Source organism: Sphaerodactylus townsendi, linkage group LG05, assembly GCF_021028975.2.
Source record: "Sphaerodactylus townsendi isolate TG3544 linkage group LG05, MPM_Stown_v2.3, whole genome shotgun sequence".
NCBI lineage: Eukaryota > Metazoa > Chordata > Lepidosauria > Squamata > Sphaerodactylidae > Sphaerodactylus > Sphaerodactylus townsendi.
The window spans coordinates 75595240-75619731 of NC_059429.1; the positions used below are offsets into that span (position 1 = coordinate 75595240).

Genomic DNA, 24492 nt, shown 5'->3' on the forward strand with positions numbered 1-24492 from the left:
GACCAGGGTAAGATGGCAACATAGACATCATAAAACCAATGATCTAACCTATAATAGCAATTAAATGTGCTCTTTCACACAAGGCCTGGATGATATCTCTTGGTCTTACACAGCCTTATTGATCATTTGATCATTTTAGTCTCTCAGGAATATAAAGTACTTGATGCTTTTCTCCTTTGTCATGATTCAGTGGCCATAGTGGGCAAAACTATGCCCTGTGACAACTGTTATTGACTCAGACACTTCTAATGAAAAGGGATCATTTTGGTTGGCAGGGCATTACTAATAGCATCACTTCCATTCATATAGTGATTCTCCTTAGCCAGAGATCCTCAACCTTTTTAAGCCTTTGGGCATCTTTGGAATTCTGACATAGGGTGGTGGGCGCAACCACAAAATGACTGCCACTGGAAGTGGAGTCAACCACAAAATGGCCACTACAGGAGGAGCTAAAAACACATACATTCACAGGGAAGAAGCAGGATCATTTAAAATTATATACTGGGAAATATAAATAAAAGAGAAAAACACAACAAAACTGTGGTAGTAACTGTTACTAAACCAATGTTATTTTAATCTGTACAGCCAATCAAATCTCCAGTAACCTATAAGAAGTCTTGATGAACAAGAGCTCCAGACTGGCCCCACCCACTTTCTAAAAACACTTGATGGGTGTCAGGAAAGGTATTGATAAGCACAATGCTGCCCATGCCGCCATGCTGGAGATCCCCGTCCCTAGTGTTCAAAACACTTCACATATATTATCTCAGTAATTTATTAGGCAGGACAATAATAGCAGCTGAGAGCTGTATGTGAGATATAAACAGTAATTGAAAAGTTCTTGTCATGTTCTTAAGTGTCATGGTGCATACAGTAAAATAAACACTTGTGTGTGTGTATTTCTTTGAATATTTATACTGTTTTGGTTTTGATATTTGTGGGTGTGTACACACACACACAAATATCAAAACCAAAACAGTGCAAATATTCAAAGAAGAATACTGTTTAAAACTTGCAAGAAAGCTCTGTGATAATGATCTTGTAAGAGTCAGAGCAGGAATACATAATGATAGCAAGCAACATAATTGCACACATTTAGTCTTAACACATATTTAGTCTTAACAGATAGCTTACATAGACATCTTCAGTGTACCCTACTCTTTTTCCTGATCAGAGGAACCTCTGCTGTAGGACATCTCTTTGAAATCTGCCCCAACTAAAAGTTTGCACTCATGAAACTGTTACCAGCACATAAAAACATCTTCCTGCCAAACCAGCCCAATTGCTTCTTAAGCGTTTAGTGCTGCTGAGCAAGACAAATGGATCTGAGGAAGTCAGTGGCCTTACTTGAAAAGATTCAGTGGCTGCTACAGCTTGGGAGAAGTAGGGCAATGGAGGCAGAGCTAAGACTGGCAGCTGGAATCTATGTTGGCTGCAACGTGTTTATGACATTTCATTTTAGGCTTCAATATGGCTTTCCATAGTTGCAGTTTCTCTGCCAATGCCTGCAATTCTGGTGAGAATATAGCAAAATGCAGTAGTTGGACCATCCCTGCTATGATACTTTATTTTCTAAGTCAAGTGGTCTTCTCCTAATGGGTTTGGGCCCTTAGGTGAGTCATGGAGCCCTGCATGTTGGGTCGCAAACTCCCCCTAAGTCACCATTCCCCTCTCCCCAACTAGGCAGGTGTAGAGAAGTGAGGGTATCATGGTTCCTGCCTCCCCTTGCACATACTCTAAGAGAGTCAGAGGGATGACAAGGCAAGGCAATTTAGCAACAGAAACAATTATTTTTATCACAGGCATGTTCAGAGACTACCCCCTCCACAAAAGATCTCCCTTGAAAGCAGGAATCAGCTCTTCTACACGTGAGGCCCAGGCATGATGTCTTTGTAGCCCGGTACAATCTTTCAACATGTACACACACGATCCCACTCATTTCATACAAGCTTATGTATAACCAAAGAATTTTTTATTCTAAAATGTCATAAATAGATTACATCATAATAACAGGCCTGCAGCAGGTACCAGTAAAGTATATACCTGCCATGCTTAAATCTTGGCTGCAATGGTCCAGCTCATATCACCTACAGTAGCTCAGGACAAACTTTCAAGGTGGGGTGTATATACTGGGGTGAGGAAGGAAGCTGGTCACATGACTAAAGGGGCCTGAAATCCAATATTTATATATATATTTATTTATTCCATTTTTGCCCCACCTTACACCAAAGTCCCAGGGTGGCTTACATAATAGGGTTAAAAGTCCCCTTAAAACATACAATCATAAAAACATAAACATTAAAAACCACCATTAAAATATCCTTCAAAAACAGTCAATAAAAACATCATTAAAAATCCCCACTCACCCTCCTCCCACCCTTCCGCTGGTATTGATGAGGGGAACCCTGCGGGGTCACGCACTGAAGGTCTGGGTAAAGAGGAAGGTTTTAACCAGGCACCAAAATCCATAAAGTGTCGGCGCCTGGCAAATGCAGGGAGGCTGTTGCCCAGCTTGGGGCCTACCACAGAAAAAGCCCTCCTTCCAGTCCCCTCCCGCCGCACATCGGCAGCAGAAGGGATCACCAGGAAGGCCTCCCCACTTGACCTCAGTGTGCGGCCTAACTCATATGGGTGTAGGTGCTCCTTTAGGTAGGTGGGACCCAAGCCATTTAGGGCTTTAAATATGAATATGAACTTTGTATCAGTGGTAGCTGTGCTCTACTTATAAACACACAACTTGGTTTCCTGAGCACCATGAAATCCTAAAGTCACTGTCCAGATCAGAGTGGTCAGCCTAAAGAAATGATGCAGTACTATGATGCAGTTGGCAAAACTGAGAATACCTCAAATGGCCAAACATAAGCTGCTGAGTTGTTGTTCTAGCCTTCAATGCTGGGCTAAGTCAAGACATATTAGCATGGAAGTTGTGGATGAGGATTGTCACAGGCAGAAGTCCATCCTGGCTAGATGAGAAATGTTATAAGTATCCTGCTGGATCAGACTAATGATATATCTGTCCTAGCATCTTGTTTCACAATGTTGTCAGCTATCTTCCACACAGGGCCACCAAAAAGCCATATAAAGGCCAAAATCTTCTCACAGTGTTGCTTTCCAGCAGTGGTATTTAGAATTGTACTGCCTTTGCATATGTAAGTTCCCATTAGTTGTCATGGCTAATACCGATAGATCTATCTTTCATGAAACTTTCTATTCCCTTTTTAGAGCCATCTATGCCAGTGACCATCGCTACATCCACTGGCAGTCAATTCCGTAATTTAACTACTTGTTCAGTAAAGAAGCTCTTCCTTTTGTCTATCCTGAATCTATTGCCCATCAACTTCACTGTGCAACTGCAAGTTTCAAACCATCTCTTCCACGAATCAAACCTGTATGTTAAAACACCTAGCTGTAAAGCTACATAAAGAGAGCAGGAGTGGTTTAAGTGGAAACACAAAAATGTTTCCTCACCTAAAAGTATCAAGTTTCCAGTTTCAATAAGGCAGACTTAGCTAACCATTCAGTGTCTGAGTATGTGAAGTAATTCCATTCTCTTGGCACACACAATTCAACCACTGCACAGTTACCATTAGAGAGTGAACTATCAGAATTGTTTTAATTTGGACATTTAATTCCTTTCTATCTGCAGAGATTAAGTTTTCTCAATCTACCTAATGCTGCACAGATAACCTGCCCGGCCTCCCAGAAGGAAGCGAGCACTAGCAGAATTTTTTCTGATTCCATATACTTCCTGATATATATGCTGTTACATCGGCTTCCAAAACAACAGACATTTAACCTAACTGAACGTGAGAGTCTCTTACCACTCCGCTTCGCTCCCCTACATCTGAAGCTGATGTGAAATGCCTCCAAGGAACTATATGCAGCCCCTGCCCAGCCTGGCTGGTCCTCTGGCCAAGATCAAGAACTGAGCCTTTAAAGTTAAGCACATTCTTTTACTAGGAACAATGTTCTACTTCAAAGCCAACCCAGTTTAATCCCAATGGTTGCTGAAACACTTCCATGCTGAAATATACACTGAACCTGCATCCCTTGGCTTGCTGGGAAGCAACAAATTCCAGTTTGTCTAGGTGGCCCCACATTTGAACATCAGCGCATACTGAAAGCTTGGCTGAAATGCTTCTGAAGCCTGAAAATCTTTCACACATAAGGGGAAGAGGGAGAGAGTGCACAAGCATAGCTACAATCCAAGTTTGTGCCTGCCATGAAGAAACCTCTGTCTGATTTAAATGCCTAAATGCAGCCCATCTCTTGCTTTAGGGTTTCCCCTTGCTCCATAGAGCTGGGCTTTCATTCTCCACAGTTTGAAAGGGGAGAAATGTATTTTTGCAGTATTTTGTTCCCTACTGATAATGACATAAATGATTCACATGTTGCATTCTGGAGACAGATCAATTAGTTGCTGCATTAATCCTATTGGATGCTATTCAAGCAGTCTAGCTCACAAAAGATCACTCATACACTTATAGTTGTAGAATACCTGGAACCAAGGGTATCTTTTAAACGTCACTTCTCTTCTCCCTCAGTATTCAATCTCGGTTAATGTTCAAATTTTAGTGAGTGCTTGAAAATCAACTCCTGTCCCCCATTTTTTGTCTACACTCCAGTGAGGGTTCCACGAATAGCCTCATAGGTATAAGGCGGCACTCCACAAGTTCTGAGAAGCCTGGAGTGTTGCTTGGTTCCAGAAAGACATTGTGGAATTCCTATTATACTCTGCTACCTGAAAATGTTGAGTAAATGCTACCAAGGGACCACCCGTCAAATTCACTCTATCCTTTTTCCACATTGTCCATTTCCCATTGAAGGAGATATTTCACAAGCCCTCGGATTTGGTAGAACATCCCAACCATGTACAGCAAAAAGTCAATATTGTCAGTAAAGGGAAAACACGTACACAGGTATTTACATTTCCAAAGCAGTCCCAAAAATGTCTGAATCCTAAAATTTGATATAGCTACCCCCTGCTCCATTTTTAAAAACAAGAACATTTTAACCACAAGAACCCCTCCTTAAAGCATGTGCTACAAGGAGTTACAGAGAATACTATGCTTCATACAAGGCCCAGTTAAGTGTATTTTTCGAATTATTTACACAAGCAATTTACTCTTCCATCATTTTCTTACTCATTACTTATTCTAGGAGTCCCTTTTGGTGTCCTGTCTACAGAGAATACACATCAGAAACTGGGCAGTTATTCACAAACTCTTCTATAACCTCTTTAGAATCCGAACAAGTAAAATCAAAGGCTCAACCCAATAACAATATTTTAAAAAACCCAAAATGTACAATCATTTTCAGCTTACAGATACAAGAACCAAGAAAGTGAATAAAGGTCCTTCTGCATACATCTATTCATGGATACTGTACCTGGGACTCTGCAAACATAACATCTTTGATTACAGGCTGTCCACGTGAGTCATTGTTCTCCAGCTTCACATACGTGACTTGGTAACCCCGGATTTGGCCATGCTGCTTGTTGGAGAGGGGTGGTTTCCATGAGACACGAATGGCTGTTGAATTCACTGGCTCTACCTCCACCTTCCTTGGTGGAGCACTGGGCACTGAAAGTTGCATGGGGAAACTGATTCAGAAGCCATCATATGTAGCAATTGTTAAATACCCACATCCTGTGTGTCCATGTGATCTTTTCCCCAATCTTTACTCTAAATTTTCTTTTTGGTCAGAAAGGACATTGTTCCTTTCTATACAAGAGAAACCCTCCAAATTTTGCTATTCCTATTACCTGTGCATACTAAGCACAAATCCCCCAAATTACTAAGGAAGTAAATGGAAAATAATTTTTGACTGCATTGCTGATGTAGCTTGTCTTGTTAGTCAATCAGTAACACAAGAACATGCAAGTAAGTAGCAATGCCTTCCCCTACTGTGCATATCTATATGGAGATGGGGGTGGGGGATGGAAGAAACAGACTGATCAAGAGGGAATACACACTTATACTTTGATCTCTCTAACAGCATTTGCTCTATTTTTGTAGCAAGCAGCATAGGAGAAAAGGCAGCTCTGGAGAATAAAATACTTGGCTGTGTATTCAGCTTACACAGTATGTTTGGTAATAAAATTTTTAAAAATGACACTGACCAGAAAACTTTCAGTTTCCTTGCAAGAGGAAACAAATTCATGAGTCAGTTTATACCATATGAACAATCTGGAAAAAAATATTACCTTATTACTTCTGGGTTCTTGCACTGTGTGTGACAAAAAATGTCTCCCTCCAGCAACAAAATCAGGTTCTCAAGAAGTGCCTTTTGCTTGCACATGTGAGAAGCAGAGCAATGTGTTCCCTCCAAAGAGTACTCTCACTATGATCTGACTCAGCATTAACTTGAAAAAACAGAACACTGTTCTACTACCACAGGACCATATCCACAGAATCCACAAGCACACTGTACACTGATTGCTATGGCAGCAACAGGTTAATTGGGGCCAGAGAGTTGCATGGATTTTGAAGGCATTGTTTTATACAGTTACATGGCAAGCAGGCAGGCAGCACTTTCGCCTCAACTGATTGGTTATTTTTAGCCTCATCTAACTGGTTACAGATATTACTCTTAATTGTGGATAATGACATGAAGAGACAAAGAAGATATCAGGGTGGGGGGTGGGGGAGAGATAGGGATTGCAAAAGGGATCATGGACCTCAACACATTTTACTGTGTGTTTTTCCAAAAAGTGAATGGAAAGCAAATCTGACAACAGCAGGATACCCAGTTACTATCTAATCTCTCCAGAGCTAGATGTGGTTGGGACTGCACTGGTATGAGTTCTGTCAAGATACAGCTATCATGAGGCTCACCTCTAACTGGCATTAAAATGGAAAATCCAGAAAGTCAAGAACACAGCCCATGTAATACCTTTAATTAGGGCAAATCCAATGACACAGAGCAGTGTGCAAGCGTTCAGGTTCACTATGATTCAGCTCACCACTTTGCACAGTTATGTGTCACTGGATTTTTCCCTATTACATGGATTGTGTTCTTAGGTTTTACTTTTGGACAGATATTGCTGTAAACATCTTATTAAAATGAAAAGCCCCAAGATAACAGCAGTTGCCTAAGGATTGGGTGCTGTTAGGTCAGTGGAGATCATCCCAATTACAGGTAGGGTGCACTAGTTAAAAATAATATTTCAGGATGCAAAAGGCTTTTCACTCCCTTATTGTGTTTCTACCTAAGAAAGATCAGTATATCAGAAAGCTCCCAAACGATTCCTGACAGAGGACTTAGCTGGGATTGCCAACTGTGCAGCCCTCAAACTAACGCAGAGAGCTTACTGCGACATTTCTAGGGTAGAAGCTTCCCTCCAGCAAGGGCTTTGCTAAATGAGAACTGAAGCAGCCAATTCAAGCAGCAGGATGCGCAGATGCACTAGCGACCCTCAAAAGTAGTCAGTGAACATTCCCATGCATCACTTCCCAGCACTGTGGCAGTACAAGGGACAATATAGCATGACAAGAAATAAAACTAAATAAATAAATAATGCCAGCTCTCAGTTTGCTGAACGGCTTCCCTCTACCCATTTCTCTGCCGCTGCCCTCTCTGGCCTCTGAGGGCAGCCTGGGAAGTTCCTCCTGTCACTATGAGCCCTGGCACATTCTAAGGGAAAGGCTTAAGTTGCCATGACATAACTGACAGACTGGTTAATGCAACACTATTTTTGCTCAGTGTGTCCCTGACAGAGAGCTGCTCAGTCCATGTGATCACCAGGTTCCAGAGAGAAGGGACAGATAATGTAGGCAGCAAACATTATGCCAGCACGAGGGTGTGATTTATAGTTTTGTGCATATGAACCCCACACACAAAATATGTTTTTCTTATTGACTGCAATTAAGCCCCATTTTCTAGAATGCCTAAAAGATTTAAATTTTAAAGTGTGCATACGCAGGTCCAAAGGAGGCAACAGGTGAGCTGTCCTGAGAGCAGAAAGAAGTTTGCCCAACACCACTGCAAATGCTACTCCACTACAAGAACCAAGAGGCCTTGTTACCTTCAGCCATGGGTAATGAACCTACCGTCTTCGTCAGTGCGAACCAAAACAGGGGTGCTGTCTGGCCCAGGACCCACGTCTGTGTGAGCCCTCACCCACACTTTGTATTCTGTCCATTTTTCCAGGTTGCTGATATCCCAGCTGGAGCGCTCATGTCCGACGCCCTCAACAACATGCTTGGTGCTGTCCTCTCCTTCCATCGCCTGGTACGCAATGGAATATTGAGTGATGACTCCATTGCGGCTCTGAGCCGGTGGTGGTACCCAACTTACCCGGATGGATGTGGAGCTGGTGCTTACACACTCAACCTCTTGGGGTGGGGCAGAAGGGGCTAGGGATAAATAAATGAAGTGGGGAGATGAGGGGAAATGGTTGGACAACAAACAGAACAAACTTTACAGGGAGGTCTTACCCAGCCAATACAGCCTCTCCTAGAAGAAAGAAGAACTTTATCCATTTTTGGAAACACATGAAGAACAGTTAGGCCCCACAAGAAGCAGTTTGTGTCATGATACATTTACAATGGCCCTATTCACTTCACTAGAAAGTGCTAGAAAGGTAAGAGACAATCTAAAAGAGAGATCAAGTATCAACAGGATAAGAATAATGGAGGAGAGGAGCAAGAAAAAATTGAGTTCTGAAAAAAATCAGAAAAAATAAAGCAAGAAGAGAGCAAGGAAAATTTTGCATACTCATTTGTTTCTTGGTAATGCCCTGTGTTGGGACACACATCTTGTGAGGAAAATGCACAAAGTGATGCACAAAATGGGCAGTAGGCAATTATGAAGAACTAGAAGCAAAGCCCATTGGGGGGAGACACAATGGCCCTGGCAAAGGGTGGAAGAGGAAGCATCTCCCCCTGCAATGGGCTTTACCAGGCCTGTCGCAGGCCCCGCCTCCTGGTCCTGGCACAACACTTGTCACTTATCTGATTGTGTGTCTGTGATTTGGGGGTGGGAGTGGTAGGAGAGGTGCGGCTTGGAGTGGGGGAAAGGCGGCAAGGTGAAGCTTGGAGTGGGGGAAGATGGAAAGGAGGGGCTTGGGTGGCAGATTGGAGGAGCATGAAACTGAATGGCTTCAGGTGGGGGGAGGTTGAAAAAGTGAGGGTTCTGGTGGGGGAGAGTGGCAAGGTGAGGCTTGGGTTGGGGGAGGTTTGAAAGGTAAGGCTTGGGGACGGGGAGAGTTGGAAGGTGCGGCTAGGCGTAGAGGAGGGTAGCAAGGTGAGGCTAGGGGTAGGGTGGCAAGGTGGGGGAAGGTTGGAAGGTGGGAGAGAGTGAAAAATGATGCTTGGGGTGGGGGGAGAGTGGAATTTGGATGGTTGGGGTTGGGGGAGAGGTGGGAGGGTTTTGACAGGCCTGTGGGCTGCAGGTTGGGAGGCAGGCGGAAGGGCTTGCGCGACCGTCAAATCAGGTGATTTGCGGGCTGGGGTGGTTACTGGGGTGGGGGGATGTGGGGAGGGCTTGTGCGGCCTGCAGATCAGGTGATCCGTGATCTGGGACGATTGCTGCGGGTGGGAGGGGAGGCAGAGAGGGCTTGTGCAGCCCATGAATCAGGTGATCTGTGGGCCAGGGTGACTGTTGGGGGTGGGGGCTTCTGAGGTCAGGAAGGGGATGGAATATCCCTCATTGGTGGAAGGGTTGTTGTTGGGACATTCCATTCCTTAGCATATTATTATGGACATGATAAGTCTATTGTATATCACACCTAGCTCGTTGGTGAGATACAGAATAGAAGGCCATGTTGCAAGTTTCTACAGAGGTGGAACAAAACTGCTGAAGTGAGCCAGACATAGATATAGAAAGAAAAAGAAAAAGTAAAGCAAAGTGAGTAGAGGTTAAATTTGAAGGGATGGCAGAAACCGATTATGAAATTTACAAGCTTCTTGTTCAGGAAGAAGGATCAATACTGCAAACAGTTCCTTCCCTAAACAGAGATTTTGGACAGCAGACCTCATGTTGCCCCTGCTTGCCAAAGCTCCTGATAATTGGTATGAAAAGCTGATGTACAACAATTGGAACAAGAAATAAAAGAGGGGCATTTTCCATGCCTGCTGATGGCTGGGTAGGAGTCACACTTGTAAAGTGCCAATGCACAAACAGCAGTTTAACATCAGAAGAAATCAAAACAAAATTCAACAATATAAGTAGAATCAACAGAAAAAAAATACATGATATAGGAATGTTCTTCACAGCACACCAACATGCAAGCGCACACACACTTTCTATACTCATTTTGAAGGATGAGTAGTACAATACATTCTCAGAGGCAATATGCACACTCAAGTTATTCTCTCCCTAAATGTGCGAAGGGCTCAAATTCCTGCTCTAGCGAATGGACATTTGCTTTGCAAACTACTATCTCAGTTCCAATGTGTGTATACTTAGGGAGGGATGAGACACACGTGGGCTTCTCAACAAGATATCACCCAAAAGCAAAACGCCAGGAACAGAAGCACTTTGTCTATGGACTGGTATACTGACAGTGCCATCCTAAGCAGAACTGAATCCTTTAGAATCTGCTGAAGTAACTCTGTTTAAGGTGCCAATGTAGGTAGAGATCTTGTGTCATGAGATATTAGGATACGTCTGCTTTTGCAAACATTCTTGGAGATGTTCTTTTAAAACAGAAAATAACGGCTTCAGAGCATTGAGCTGGAAGCTTGGGATGGGGGCTCTGGACCTCAAGTTCCCCAAAATTATGCCTTAGCTCAGAAGAATTCTTCTCTGTTCATGCACAATATTTCCAGTTACACTGAAGCCATGTATAACCCTAGCTCAATGGGTCCTTTATGTAATGTATCATCAAGAAGGGGCATTTTGAAACAGAAGAGTTGTGGGTGCTTAAAATAGTCCAGTTGGGTGTCCCAGAGTTGTTTTTATTTCCACTAATGCTCTGGACTACATTTTCCTCCCAACCTCAGGGTTCTTTCTTTCTTTCTTTTTCTTTTCTTTTTTTCTTTTTGCAGTGTCAAGTATTAGGTTAAGTATCTGCTTCCCCTTCTTGGTTTCAAAGCACTCTGCACTTCTGCAAGTGCTTGACACTGGAGAAGAAGACATGGTGCAATATAATAGTTTTACAACACAGAACAATCCTGTTTATCATGGGTGATCTTGGGCCAATTTGTTATTCAGTGGGTGGTACCAGTGCTTCTCTGGAACAGAAGTCCATGCTGGCACCAATGTGGGTGTTTCCAGGGGCAGAGCTGACTTTAGTCAGCTTCCTAAGACCTTTCAGTCTAGGAATATTCCCTTTTCCTGGTGTGGATTTACACTATCAAAATGTGTGGTACAACCTGTTGGGCTGAATAGGGACTTTTCACTGCCCTTAGGGAATATTCCTTGTTTTCTTGCTGTGCAGCAAACCTTTTTGGAGGCATTAGGGCTGTGTTGTGCCTGACCACTACACATCTACCCCCCTCAGGATTGTAATTTTAACTCTTCACTCTCTGTCATTTTAAGGGAAACCTGTCCATCTTCTTTTAAAATGCTAATAAAACCTTAGGACATCAGTTTATTTTATAGGGTAAATCCCCTCTCCCTTATCCCATCTGAACAGGGCAAGAATTTACGCAATCTATCTTTTACAAACTGGGATCTTTATACCTTCCCTTTTGCACCCTCAAGTTTCTTGCTATGAAGTAGGTTTGAAAATGGGGTGTTGTGTGGTTTCCAGGCTCTATGTCCGTGTTCTAGTAGCATTTTCTCTTGATGTTTCCCCTGCATCTGTGGCTGGCATCTTCAGAGGATCTGATAGTAGTAAAGCAAGTGAAGTATGTATACTTGTGGAATGTCCAGGGTGGGAGAAAGAATCATTTGCCTGTAACAATGTAAAGCGTGCGATTAGCAAGCTTGATATGCATGTGTTGAGTGGGATCCACCCATTTTAGCATGTGAGTAACCATGAAGATTGCATTACTACCATCAGATCCTTTGAAGATGCCAGCCACAAATGCAGGGGAAACATCAGGAGAAAATGCTACTAGAACACAATCATACAGCTCGGAAACCACACAACACCCCACTGATTCCGGCCATGAAAGCCTTCGACAAGACTTGAAAATCTTGAATAATTCTGAGAGCCAGAATGGCATACAATGGAACCTTGGTTTTCACTGACATCAGTTTTTGTTGGTTTCGGTTTTTGTTGATTCTTTGGGCGAAAATGTTGTCTCAGTTTTTGTTGGTTACTTCGGTTATCGCCGGTTTTCGTCTGCGCGACATCCACAACGAAAACCGGCGACCCATGCAGGCTCCATTGCTTGCCAATGGGAGCCTCAGTTTTCGTTGGTTTCGGTTTTCGCCAAGGTAATCCAGATGGATGACCGACGAAAACCGAGGTTCCACTGTACTTGAGTATTCAACTCATGCTAGTAGACTCTGTGACGAGCCCATCCCACTGATCGCTAATTCAGCAATGTTAGTGTTTCTGAAGTGTGGGAACATCCCCCAAACCCTGTTAAGAGACTGCACTGAACAATTTCAAGGCTTTGCCTGTGAAACACTGATCAGCCACAAAGAGCCCTGGGGTTGATCACATTAGAGAAGTTCTTCTGTCTCTAACTCTTGATAATACAAAAATAATTTTTGGACGTGAATTTGTTTTTTCTACTTTGAGCTATTAGCAACTGGACAAAGTACCAATATAATCTTTTAATTTTTATTAAACAAAGAAAACAATAGGTTGGAACTTACTGTGAAGGTATCTTCCTTCACTGGGGCAAAGTCATTCACTGACAGTTTAGGTCACGCCCCCCACAGTCCAGGCAGGGCTACAGAACTTTCTGTTCTCTTCCCAGAGTGACAGCGGGCTGTCCTTCCTCTAACTTCCAGGAGTAACAACCTCTGTTCCACCTAAAAAATGTAAACATTCTACTCCCAACAACTTCTGTGCAGGAACAGTGAATGACTTCGCCACACCAAAGAAAAGACACCTTCATGGTAAGTTACGACCCGTCATTCTCCTTCAGTGGGGCTCATCATTCACTGACAGTTATATGACCAAGCAAACAACCTAGGTGGAAGAAAATTACCCCAATTAAGAAGTAACTATTATTACCTCAGAGGTCTTGATGAACCACCTGTGGAGAACTCTACAACCAAACACTGCCTCAGTCAAAGGACTGAATGTTTAGTCTGCAGCGATGCACAAATGCAAAAAAAGATGATTAGGTTGCAGCTTGGCAGATTTCCTCAGGTTCCCAGATATTATGCTCATTACCAAGATAATCAAGCAGAGGGGTGGATACCCAAAGTCTTAGACAAAGCTGGCCCCAGGGTCTGATGTATGCCTTCCCGCCCATTTCTCTGTTAGGGAAGCTAATTCACAAGATGAAGCAAGAAGAGGCATCTGTAATTCTAGTAGCCTCTTCTTGCTTCATCTTGTGAATTAGCTTCCCTAATATCTGGGAAGCTGACAATTTTTGTTGGTAGCACATAGATCCAGGATTGGCAGGCTAAACCTCTTTACGGTTACCTGGAACACTGACTTGTTCAGGGCCTACTCATTCTGGTCCAAGTCCAACTGACTTGGCCAATCAGCTTGGCTGTTCAGAAATGCACTGAGATGTTTTGCATGGAGACTTGACAGATTTATTTCTGCCCAGAGAATGAGTCTCTCTGGCTATGTAAAGATACAGAGAGTACATGTCCCCCTGTCTGTTGACATGTGCATTTGGCCATAATATTGTCCATCTGGACCAGGACATGTCATCCTTGAAATCTGTCCTGAAAAGTGAGAATGCCCAGACTTATAGCCCAAAGTTCCAGTCAATTTATACTTTGTTTTTTTTCTACTGATGACCAGGCACTCTGGGCTACAAGGTTCTGGCAATGAAGAAGAAGAGAAGTTTGGATTTATGCCCCTTTTTCTCCTGTAAGGAGACTTAAGGGGGCTTACAAACTCCTTTCCCTCCCCCCCCCCCACAAACACCATTAGGTGGGTGGGGAGAGAACTGTGACGAGCCCAAGGTCACCCAGCTGGCTTGTGTTGGAGTGTGCAAGCTAATCTAGTTCACCAAATAAGGCTCCACAGCTCAAGTAGCAGAGCGGGAAATCAAACCCGGTTCTCCAGATTAGAATGCACGTGCTCTTAACCACTACACCATGCTGGTTTTATGAGCACCCCACCTTCTCTTGCTTGCATCGGTGGTCATCAGGAGATTCAGTTGGAGAGAAAGGGAGCTTTCTGCAATGTGGTTAGGCCTTAACTACCATTTGAGTCGCTTTCTGGGGGACTGAGGGAATTGAATCATTTTGCGGCAATGTTTTCCGATGTCCCTCTGGTATGGAAGTATTCGGTACTGAAGGGGCCTTGCATGTAATATGATCCATGGCATGATGTTGATGGTGGAGATGAAAGACCTAATAGTGTAACCAACATCATCAAGTCTGCCTTGGGTGCTAGACAGACCTCCCAAACCAAATGTGTGAGTTCGATTTGTTTGTCCCTCAGGAGGGAAACCTTGTATTTATCTTGCCTCCTAGATGCATAGTGATGTTCAAAGGAACCAAGTTGCTTTTGTCCCTGTTGAGGAGATATCCATGGTCCTCCAGTACCTAGATGGTGGCCTGGGCATCCTTGATAAGGACCTCCTACGAATCTGCCCTGAGCAGGAGGTCATCCCTGTATGGAAAATCATGGATTCCACATTGACGAAAATGTGCTACCAAGTTGGCTATTATGCCTGTAAACATCTTGGAAGCTGAGGACAGACTGAAGGGCAAGGCCTTGTACTGAAAGTGTTGCTGCCCTACACAGAAACATAAAAAGCAGTGGGAGCAAACATGGATTGGGATGTGAAGAGAGACTTCTTACAGATCCATGGAGATAAAAAAATATCGAAGCTGTGTCACCTGCAGGGTGGATTTGACAGACTCCATATGGAACTTCATCTTGACCACCCACAGGTTCAACCTCTGCAAGTTTAAGATTGCCCTCCACTCTCCCAATTTTGGAGGGATTGTAAAGAATAGTGAGTAGATCCCTTGACCTCTCTGATCCAGTGGAACAGTTTTGATTTATCCAATGTTGATGAGATACTGAACTGCTTCCTGCAGAATGCCAGTCTTTTCTGGTGATCTGGCTTCCAGGGAAGTTTGGAACAGGTGGGGAGGGGGACAGGAGAACTATATCTGATACCCGTCTCAAATCACCCCCAATATCCACTGATCACTCACCGTCTCTGACCATGTTTCCCGAAAGGAGCTTAGCCAACCCCTGATGTTGTAATCAGGCTGAGGATTACTTTGGGGAAGAGTTTTGGTCCTGTTTGCTGTAGTTGCTCTGGAATTGGTGAGCCTGGTTTCTTCCTCTGAAGGCAGAGGTTCCTCCTGATTTGAATGGCTTGTAATCCTTTCACTTGTAAGAGGGCTGAAAGGAGCAAAAGGAGTTTGAGCTCTTGCCTTTCTGATCTTTGCCTTTGCTGGCTGAAGAAGAGAAGGAGGACATAGCTTTATTCTTCTCTTTGGCTTCCACTAAGACCTTAAACAGGGGTGTGTCACCAAAGAGTAGTTTGCCAGGAAACTTTTCTGCTGCTAAATTAGCCTTCCAGGCTAATGTTATCGAATTTCCAGACCTTTAGTCAAAGTTCCTCCGGACAAGGACTATCGCCATCTGGATCTGGAACAGAATTGCAAAGCATCCTGGAATGCATCCAGTACGAATGGAGAGGTGCATTTTATCTTAAGCAGGAACCTCTTGAGTTTGCCAGATCCACCTCAGACTCCTTAGAGAGGTTGTTGGTCCAGATGATGGAAGCTCTAGTGAAACTAGACAGGACCCCCAATCCTCTGATCATCAAGGATGGCACTTCAAATGCTTTCTTTAGAGCTATCTCATTTTCATGTTCAAAGCAGTTTTTAAGTGTGCTTTCATCATCTTTTGGTAGTACTTCACCAGTGTGTAGAGCAGCCACCGGACCATCAACAAAGAGTACTTTTAATTTCTGCATGACTTGTTATGGCAAGGTGTAATTTTTTTTGCAATCATATTCAGTAAATTGCCAGGCGTAGCTCACTCTCCTTTGATGACTTTAAGGAAGCAGTTGGGGAAAGGGCAGCCTGAGATGGGATTGGCAGGCTATTTGAAAACTTTGGTGTCATATTGTTCCAAGTAATCTGATGGCACTGTTAGAGCTGTTGACTTGGTAGTTTAGAGTAGAAATAGCTTTCCTTGATAAGCGCTTACAATGTACATTAGTAATAAGTCAGCAGGATTTGTCCTGAGACTACTCTTCATTCCTTGACCATTCTCCTTCTTCTCTATCTGCTCCCACCATATCTGATCTGCCAGAGGAGGACTCCTCCCATTCCAAGTCTGTCTCACGTTGAAGATGGTGAGATTTCCTAGGGGCTTTTTGCCCCTGTGGGTGGGGTAAGACAGACTGAACAGATTAGACCTCCTCCCTCACCGAGATATCCTCTGGAGAGTAGAATCATCTTGCTTTCTTGACTGGGGGATGTTTTTGTAATGTATTGTATTGATTGTGAGGTACTGTATTGTTTTAAGAGTCTGCAGCTGTTGCACTGGAATTGGTAATCAGTAGGTGTGTTATATTGAGCACAGCTGCAGAGTGATTTTAGGCTATGTGTGAGTAGCAGCTTTGAAATAAAGCACCATGTTTTGTTCCTCCGACTCCTGATTCTTTGAGACATAACATATTGGCGACGAGGATAAACTTATGACGAGTCTAGCAAGTTTTTGTGAAGCAAGGACTGTGAGTAAATTATGGCTTTTCAAGGGCAGCTGGAACAGTTTAATTTGGAGTTTCCTTTGAAGTGGCAGAGTTATGAGGCCCGATTGGAATTTTATCTTCTGGCAAATGGCATAACAGACCCAGAAAGGAAAAGAGCCGTGTTTTTGATCCTCTTTGGTGAAGGGGTGTTTGATCTCGCCTCAGCATTGATAGCGCCAAGAGACTTATCAACAACACGCTTGTAGAGATACTGACTGCATTAAGGAACCATTTCATTCCCCAACCGTCCAGAAATAGCTAGACGGAGTGTTTTTTATAAACGCGGATCAGGAGGGGACTGAAAGCATTGCAGATTATGTTGCAGTCTTACGGCGGTTGGCACAACAATGTAATTTCTCCAATTTGGAAGAAAGGTTAAGGGATCGTCTGGTCTGTGGCCTGAGAGAGGCACCATTGCAAAAGTTGCTGCTGGCAAAGACAGACTTGACTTTTCAAACGGCATACCAAGAAGCCTTGAATTTTGAACTTGCTGCAGCCTCTACTCGGGAGGCGCGACAAGCCAGGAGCCCACAGAGATTGCAAGCAGCTGTCAGTGGGACGGTAGGCGGGGGTAAGGGGGAAATTCAGAGACTGCAGCATGGTGCAATGAAGATGGGAAGACCACCACAACAGAGGGGGAGGATGTTAACAGAGAAATGTATGAGTTGTGGTGGGCCCCATGAGAGAGAAAGGTGTAAATTTAAAGAGGCACAATGTTTCTGTTGTAAACGTTGGGGGCATATTGGGAGAGCGTGCAGAGAAAAAAAGCCCTCAGGGACCACGAAGACATGTTCGGCTCATCTGCTACACACTCTGTGGATGCACCTTGCTGTCCCCATGTAGCTGGCTTGACTGGCCAACCCCCCACATGAGCAGTGTGATGGTGTTTACGCAGCTGATGTAATTAACCACGTGCAACCCGAGATCCAGCGTAAGTTGTCGGTGACTGTGAAGATCCAGGATGTCCCTTGTGTGATGGAAGTGGATTCTGGGTCAGCAGTCTCAGGCGTTTCATGGGACACTTATAAAACATTTTGCCCACAGGATGATTTGGACATTCAATCTTGTGACTTACCACTTACGGATTATCAAGGACATAGAGTACCTGTGGTTGGCATGTGTAATGTCCATGTGAAATATCATATGTTTGATGGATGTTTGAAATTGTTAATAGTGGAAGGAAGGCGGACGAGCCTATTGGGGTTGGACTGGTTTGGGAGGTTGGGAATTGTAATTACTGGAATTCATGAGGTTAGCAAGTTGACATGGGAGGTGCTAGTGGGAGAAATTAAGAGTGTGTTTGCTGAGGGACTGGGGCAGTATAAGGGTCCACCTATATCATTGCATCTTGATCCTTTAGTACCCCCAATACGTCTAAAATCACGGCGTATTCCATTTGCTTTGCGCTCTAAAGTGGATGCAGAACTAGATCGGTTATTGGAACAGGGAATATTGGAGCCAGTGGTAAATGCAAAATGGGAAACTCCACCATTGTGACCCCTGACGGCCAATGGGGATGTGCGCATTTGTGCTGATTATAAGTGCACAATTAACAAGGCATTGCAGAAACATCCGTACCCAGTGCCAGTTGTCAGTCAGTTGTTAGCAACATTGGCAGGGGGAAAGGTTTTTGCAAAATTAGATCTAGCGCAGGCATACCAACAGCTGGAAGTGGATGATGCCACTGCAGAAGCCCAGGCGATAGTGACTCACAGGGGGGCATTCAGAGTAAAAGCGGCTGCAATTTGGAGTGAGCGTAGCTCCTGGGATATTCCAGAGCTTGATGGAAGAAATATTAAGAAAACTTGCGGGGAGTCATACCATATTTTGATGATGTCTTGATAGTGGGTGCAACTGAGGAGGAACTGATGACACGGGTACGGAAAGTACTGCAGTGCTTCTCAGATGTAGGGTTGCGCGTTAAGCGCGAAAAATGCGTGTTTGGAGTAGCGCAAGTAGAGTTTTTGGGATACATGGTAGATGCAAGGGGAATCCACCGGACATCAGCAAAGGTGAGGGCCATCCAGGATGCCCCAGCACCACAGTCAAAGCAAGAGTTACAGGCATTTTTGGGATTGCTAAATTTTTATCATTCATTCTTAAAGCATAAGGCCACAACGATGGAGCCACTGCATCGTTTATTAGATAAGCGGGCAGTGTGGCAGTGGACAGAGTCAGCATGAGAAGGCATTCCGAGATGTCAAGCGATTGTTGTCATCAGAAAGTGTATTGGTTCATTTTGATGAGAGGAAGCCATTAATTTTGACGTCGCGATGCCTCCTGCATGGAGTTGGAGCAGTGTTGAGCCATCAATTGGAGGATATCGCGGGAAGCTCCAATTGCGTATTATTCTAGGGCGTTGTCTACAACGGAGGCGAAATGCGCAAATTGATAAGGAGGCATTAGCAATAGTGGCTGGGGTTAAGAAGTTTCATGATTACGTGTATGGGCGACCATTTATGATTGTTACAGACCATAAGCGGCTGTTGGGATTATTTTCCTCAGAGCGCCAGACACCACAGATATTGTCCCCTAGAATGCTGCGGTGGGCAATGTTCCTGAATGCATATGATTATGTCTTGCAGCACCAGTCGGGAAGAAAATTGGTCATGTAGATGCGTTGAGTCGCTTGCCAGTACAAAGGGAGGAGGAAGGTCATTCCCACTTTTGGAGGTTTTGATGTTGGAATCGTTATCAGAGCCTCCAGTGCAAGCGGCAGAAATAGCAGAAAGGTCAGCTAAGGACCCAGTGCTTGCCCGAGTTTTGAATTGGGCATGGAAGGGTTGGCCATTGGGTAAGTTAGAGGAAAAATTCAGACCATTTGGAATGAGGCAGCACGAGATATCTGTCCACAAGGGGTGCTTACTGTGGGGAAATAGAGTAGTGATCCCAGCAGCTTAAGGATTAGGGTGCTGGAGGCCTTACATGTAGGGCACCCCGGAATAGTGAGAATGAAGGCATTGGCCCGTAGTTATGTGTGGTGGCCAAAGATGGATAGTGAAATAGAAGAATGGGTGGCCAGGTGCAGGGAGTGTCAGATAACGCGACCTGCCCCACCTCAGGCCCCTACCTATCAATGGGAGTCCACAAAAAGACCGTGGTCAAGGGTACATATTGATTTTGCAGGGCCTTTCCAAAGCCAGGTGTTTCTCATCGTAGTGGACTCATATTCCAAATGGCTAGAAGTAGTGCCAGTAATGTCAATGACATCACAAACAGTTATTAGGGCACTGCGTAAGTTATTTGCAACCCATAGCCTCCCGGATCACGGTGGTATCGGATAATGGGACAGCGGGTGTAGCCAAGGAGTTTAGAGTGTTCTGGGCCAATGGTGTTATTCGCCAGGTTACCTCGGCCCCTTTTCATCCACGTCTGAATGGGCAGGCAGAAAGGATGGTGCGTTACAACGAAGGATGCATTGCAGCGAATAGTAGAGGGATTGGCACCGTCGGTTGGCGAATTTTTTGTTAACACAGCACATAACACCGTGCACAGCCACCGGGAGGAGTCCTGCGGAGTTGCTAATGAATCGGAAACTTACAACGTTGCTGGACCGAATGCATCCCGATTCAGTTGATGATCGTCCACGGAAAGAAGATCAGGTGTTGAAAGCACCTCGGACATTTGATAGGGATGATACGGTGTATGTCCGAAATTATGGAGCAGGTCCATGTTGGGTCCCAGCAGTTGTGAGGCAGCCGACAGGGCCCTTGTCTTATAGGGTGGAAACTGAAGAGGGGCGGGTGATCCGCAGACATGTTGACCAAGTAAGGAAGAGAGTGCCAGGTCCAACAGTAGATCAGGAACCCCAGGTCCTCGAATCTAGGGCGTTAAGGGGGCAGATGGAGCTGCAGGATGAGGAAGCAGTAAATAGTCCAATTGTCCCAGAGGAACCTGGGGCGTTAAGGGCACAGATGGAGATGCAGGATAAGGAAACAGCAAAGGGTCCAATTGTTTTGCAGAACCAGGAACAAACACAGACTCAGGAGCCAGAGCGGGAGCTGAGACGATCTCAGCGAAAGAGAATTCCACCAGATTATTACAGGAGTTAGGGGGAAGGGGTGTAATGTATTGTATTGATTGTGAGGTACTGTATTGTTTTAAGAGTCTGCAGCTGTTGCACTGGAATTGGTAATCAGTAGGTGTGTTATATTGAGCACAGCTGCAGAGTGATTTTAGGCTATGTGTGAGTAGCAGCTTTGAAATAAAGCACCATGTTTTGTTCCTCCGACTCCTGATTCTTTGAGACATAACAGTTTTGATCTGGGGTGGGAATAGTCCAATGACCCGCCCTCCCTGTATCAGAGAACCTTGGTGTGGTGCGCGGTGGGGGGTGGGGGGGGTTAAGGGTCATTTCTCCAAAAGGCATGCTGGATGGATCCAGATTTGCAGCCCTGCAGCTGCTGATCCTCCTCCTTGCCATTGCTGCATCAGCAGCTGTACTAATACTGAAGGCAGTGCTTCCACCTACTCTGCATTTTGTGTGGGAACAGGATTTGCGGCAAACGGCAGTGGCACCATGTTGGAGATTTCCGCCAAAATCGTGCAGCTGGAGCTGGTTAGAAGCATGTGGTTGCCCAGCCAGACAGTCCCTGTACTGAGATCCCCGGAGTCAAGGGATCTAATTCCCACCCATCAGCAGTCAAACTTGCCACTGTGGAAGGGCTCTGGTCTCCGCCAAACAAAGTACTCCTTGCGGTCAATGTTTCTGGCTGGGGCTTGATCGCCAGCCTCAAAATCGGTGAGCCCGGGAAGTCATGAGACACTCCCATTGATCCTGGAAAAGAGGCAGCCAGTGGGTTGGGTTGCTCCAGAAAGACAGGGAGCCCAGCCCCAGTCACCTCAGGTGAGCTGCCTCCAAGCCCTTCGGTTTTTCTGGGCAAGACAGCTTCCTTTCTTTTTTTGTTTTTCTTCTTTCCCTCCACAGCCATGGAGGAAGCCAATTTGGTTTTTTTCCTCAGCCACTGTAAAGCAAAATGGTGGCGTTATCCTAAATAGCAACCTGACTGGACCAGGGCTATGGAAACTGGAGGTAAGAGGAAGGACAGCAACCTGTCATTCAGGGAGGAGAACAGCAAGTTCTGTAGCCCTACCTGGATTCTAGGGGGTGTGACCGGAACCATTCGTGAATGAAAAACCCCACTGAAGGAGAAGATTCTTTTTATTGAGTGAGACAATCGAAAATAAAAGCAGAAAAGAATTAACCCCATAGAAACTGTGGAAATGGGTGCTAATAGTATCAGCGTTCCTAGCATTGCTTATCCATATTATAATTTATTATAGTCCTTTAAAACAAATCAGGCTTCAGTTTTTGTCTCTGCCTTTAGGGATTATTAAAAGAACCTCAAAGTACCCAATATCTCACCAAAAGATCTCACCTCTTCTTAAACCTCTGTATTTGCGACTTGTAGCCAGAAAAATCTGATCTGCCTTTCATAGGAGTGCTTATTGATAGAAAAATTATCAGTCTTATTTTTCTCTAAAGTTTGATTTCTCACAATCATGTGATTATGTTTAACTATCTGATAGGTTACTCTAAATAAGAGAAAAGCAAATAGCCAGCCATCTATTGAATATGAGATCATCTGATATACCAAGAGAAGAAGGCCAATTGAAACTCTTAAAAAGCAATTAATCGAGGCTTTTTTGTAATTATTCGAACTAACTGCTTAAGGCAAAGGGTGATCTAAGCAACAGGTGTGTAACTTCTCATTTGACTTGCACACTCAGCAAGAAAAAAGAAATGATATCATTGTTACTGCAACGTACCAAATACTTCATTTCTTAGAATAATCTTCACCCTGTTCCCCTCCCCACACTCAGAGGGATGGTTCCATCCTTCAGTTGTGAACTGGGATCCATGAATACTTAAAACTACATAAAATCAGATTAACCTTTGTCTATTGCTGCTGGACCTCATTGCCCTTCACACAGGCTCCTAGCATGACTCTACTCATGCAGAGCTATATTCTAGCCACCGTTTGGAAATCTTTGCACTGCACTTTACATTAGCCAGGATTTATAAGTGTTGTTTTAACAGCATTGTGGTTGGGAAAGTGCCCAGTCACTGCCTGTCGATACACATGCTCCTGCTGAACAGAACAATGACCAGCCTCCCCATTCGGAGCATGCCCCCAATGTCAAATATTTATAATGCTTCCATTTGAATACTGTTTCCTATATTCTCTCCAATCCGTCGTCCTGGCACTAAGATCCCATTAGCTGAAGTGCAGGTTGAACAAGGCTGCTAGAATTCTCATGATTAATATGCTAATGAAAGGAGGAAAGGTCGTTTCAATCGTAAAAAGAGCAGTTCTGTCACATCCTCATACATCCCAGGCACCCTCTACTCCATGCGGAGAGAACTGCTGTTGTCTCTTCCAATGTTTGCCCCACACAGTCGCTAAAATCCTTGACAGATGGTAGAAACAGAAATGTCTCTTCTCCCCCCCTTTAAAGCTCCTTGCATAATAACAGGCCCCCAAATCTTTAGTGAAAACAAGCTTAGCTCATAGCTCTTTGACAGCTTTTATCTGCCTATGTGCAGAATTTTGAGCTGCCAATAAGGGGCACTGGTCTCCTACTCCATCAGGACATGGGCTGAGAAGAGAACAAAAGCAGTTCAGAATGGGTCACCTCTTAATCTGGCTCTTTTGCTAAATCCCACTGTAGCCTTGCCTTGAGCCTTCTTATGGGAGCAGAAACCACAGAGCAGTCTTCTCCCCCTTTGCACTCCGTAAAAATCAAGCATCCCTATGATACATTACAACATCTCTCTCAGCATACTTTCTCCAAAAGAGGTTATTAACTATTCCACTTGAAAGGATCAGGGGCCCCAACCAGAGTTAAAGCTTGTTCCCTTGCAATTGCCTGCATTGTAGCAGCAATGTAATGCGTGTGACATACACATTCTACAAAGATGGCTAGGTGTGCCTTGAGGCAATGGGAAAAGGAGGGCAATGGCATCTCTGGTTGAGATCAGAGCACATGCAGAGCAAGGAGGTGCATGCAGTAGAGGTAGAAATCAAGCACTCAGTCTAAACCTGCTCACAAATGGATGGCAGTGTCAAGGGGGGAAGGAGAATGTGCCAGTAAACTCACAGAGACACATGGACAACATCTCAACCAACTTCTCCCACCTACTCCCTTCCCCCAGTATATCTGTGAGTCCACCGACTGAAATGGGGAAAAACATGGTCTGAAGGACAAAAGGCACAAGACTTACCCTGCCCCAAAGGCTGTGCTTCAGAGCCCCAGCTGGCCCATCACTCCAGCTACTGATTCCATCATCCCTATTACTCTCATGCAAATGCCTATATATACCCCTTTGCATCTTGCTCACATAACTGCAACCAAGCAGAGACACTTACTAGACTGTGCTGTCCGAGCTTCCAACACTGGAGTATACACCCCCAGCCCCAGCTCAGAGCGGGCTCCCAGCTGGAACTTGTACACTGTATCCGGCTTGAGTCCTTCAACTGCATATGAGGAGGTTGGGTCAAATGTCTTCTTATGCTGGAAAAGGTAAGAGGTAAGTTTCCTTTTAACCTGGATGGAAATTGAGGATGGATGTGGCTTTTGGTTCTAAACCATCCCAATGCTACTAGAATCCCAAAAGGGGAGGGGCAGTATACAATTTTAAATAAGTAAATAAAAATCCTCAGTCCCTGACTATGAATTTTAACATACTGCTCATTTAACAGTAATAGCACCAGTCGCCAAGCTCCTAGGTGCA

At 44.5% G+C, this 24492-nt stretch overlaps 1 protein-coding gene across 21 annotated transcripts in view; it reads right to left on the reverse strand.

Annotated features, from left to right (window-relative positions):
* The window catches only part of PTPRF (protein tyrosine phosphatase receptor type F), a 623992-nt gene that overhangs the window by 58368 nt on the left and 541132 nt on the right, over positions 1–24492 (reverse strand). For 14 of the 21 annotated variants that reach the window (XM_048497079.1, XM_048497091.1, XM_048497087.1 and 11 more), the window contains 3 exons: positions 24128–24272; positions 8052–8357; positions 5389–5582 (listed from right to left, as the gene is read on the reverse strand). In XM_048497079.1, coding sequence (XP_048353036.1) covers positions 5389–5582; positions 8052–8357; positions 24128–24272 — 645 coding nt within the window. The remainder of the gene's footprint in view (positions 1–5388; positions 5583–8051; positions 8358–24127; positions 24273–24492) is intronic. The other 7 variants (XM_048497096.1, XM_048497095.1, XM_048497099.1 and 4 more) reach the window with 1 other exon arrangement.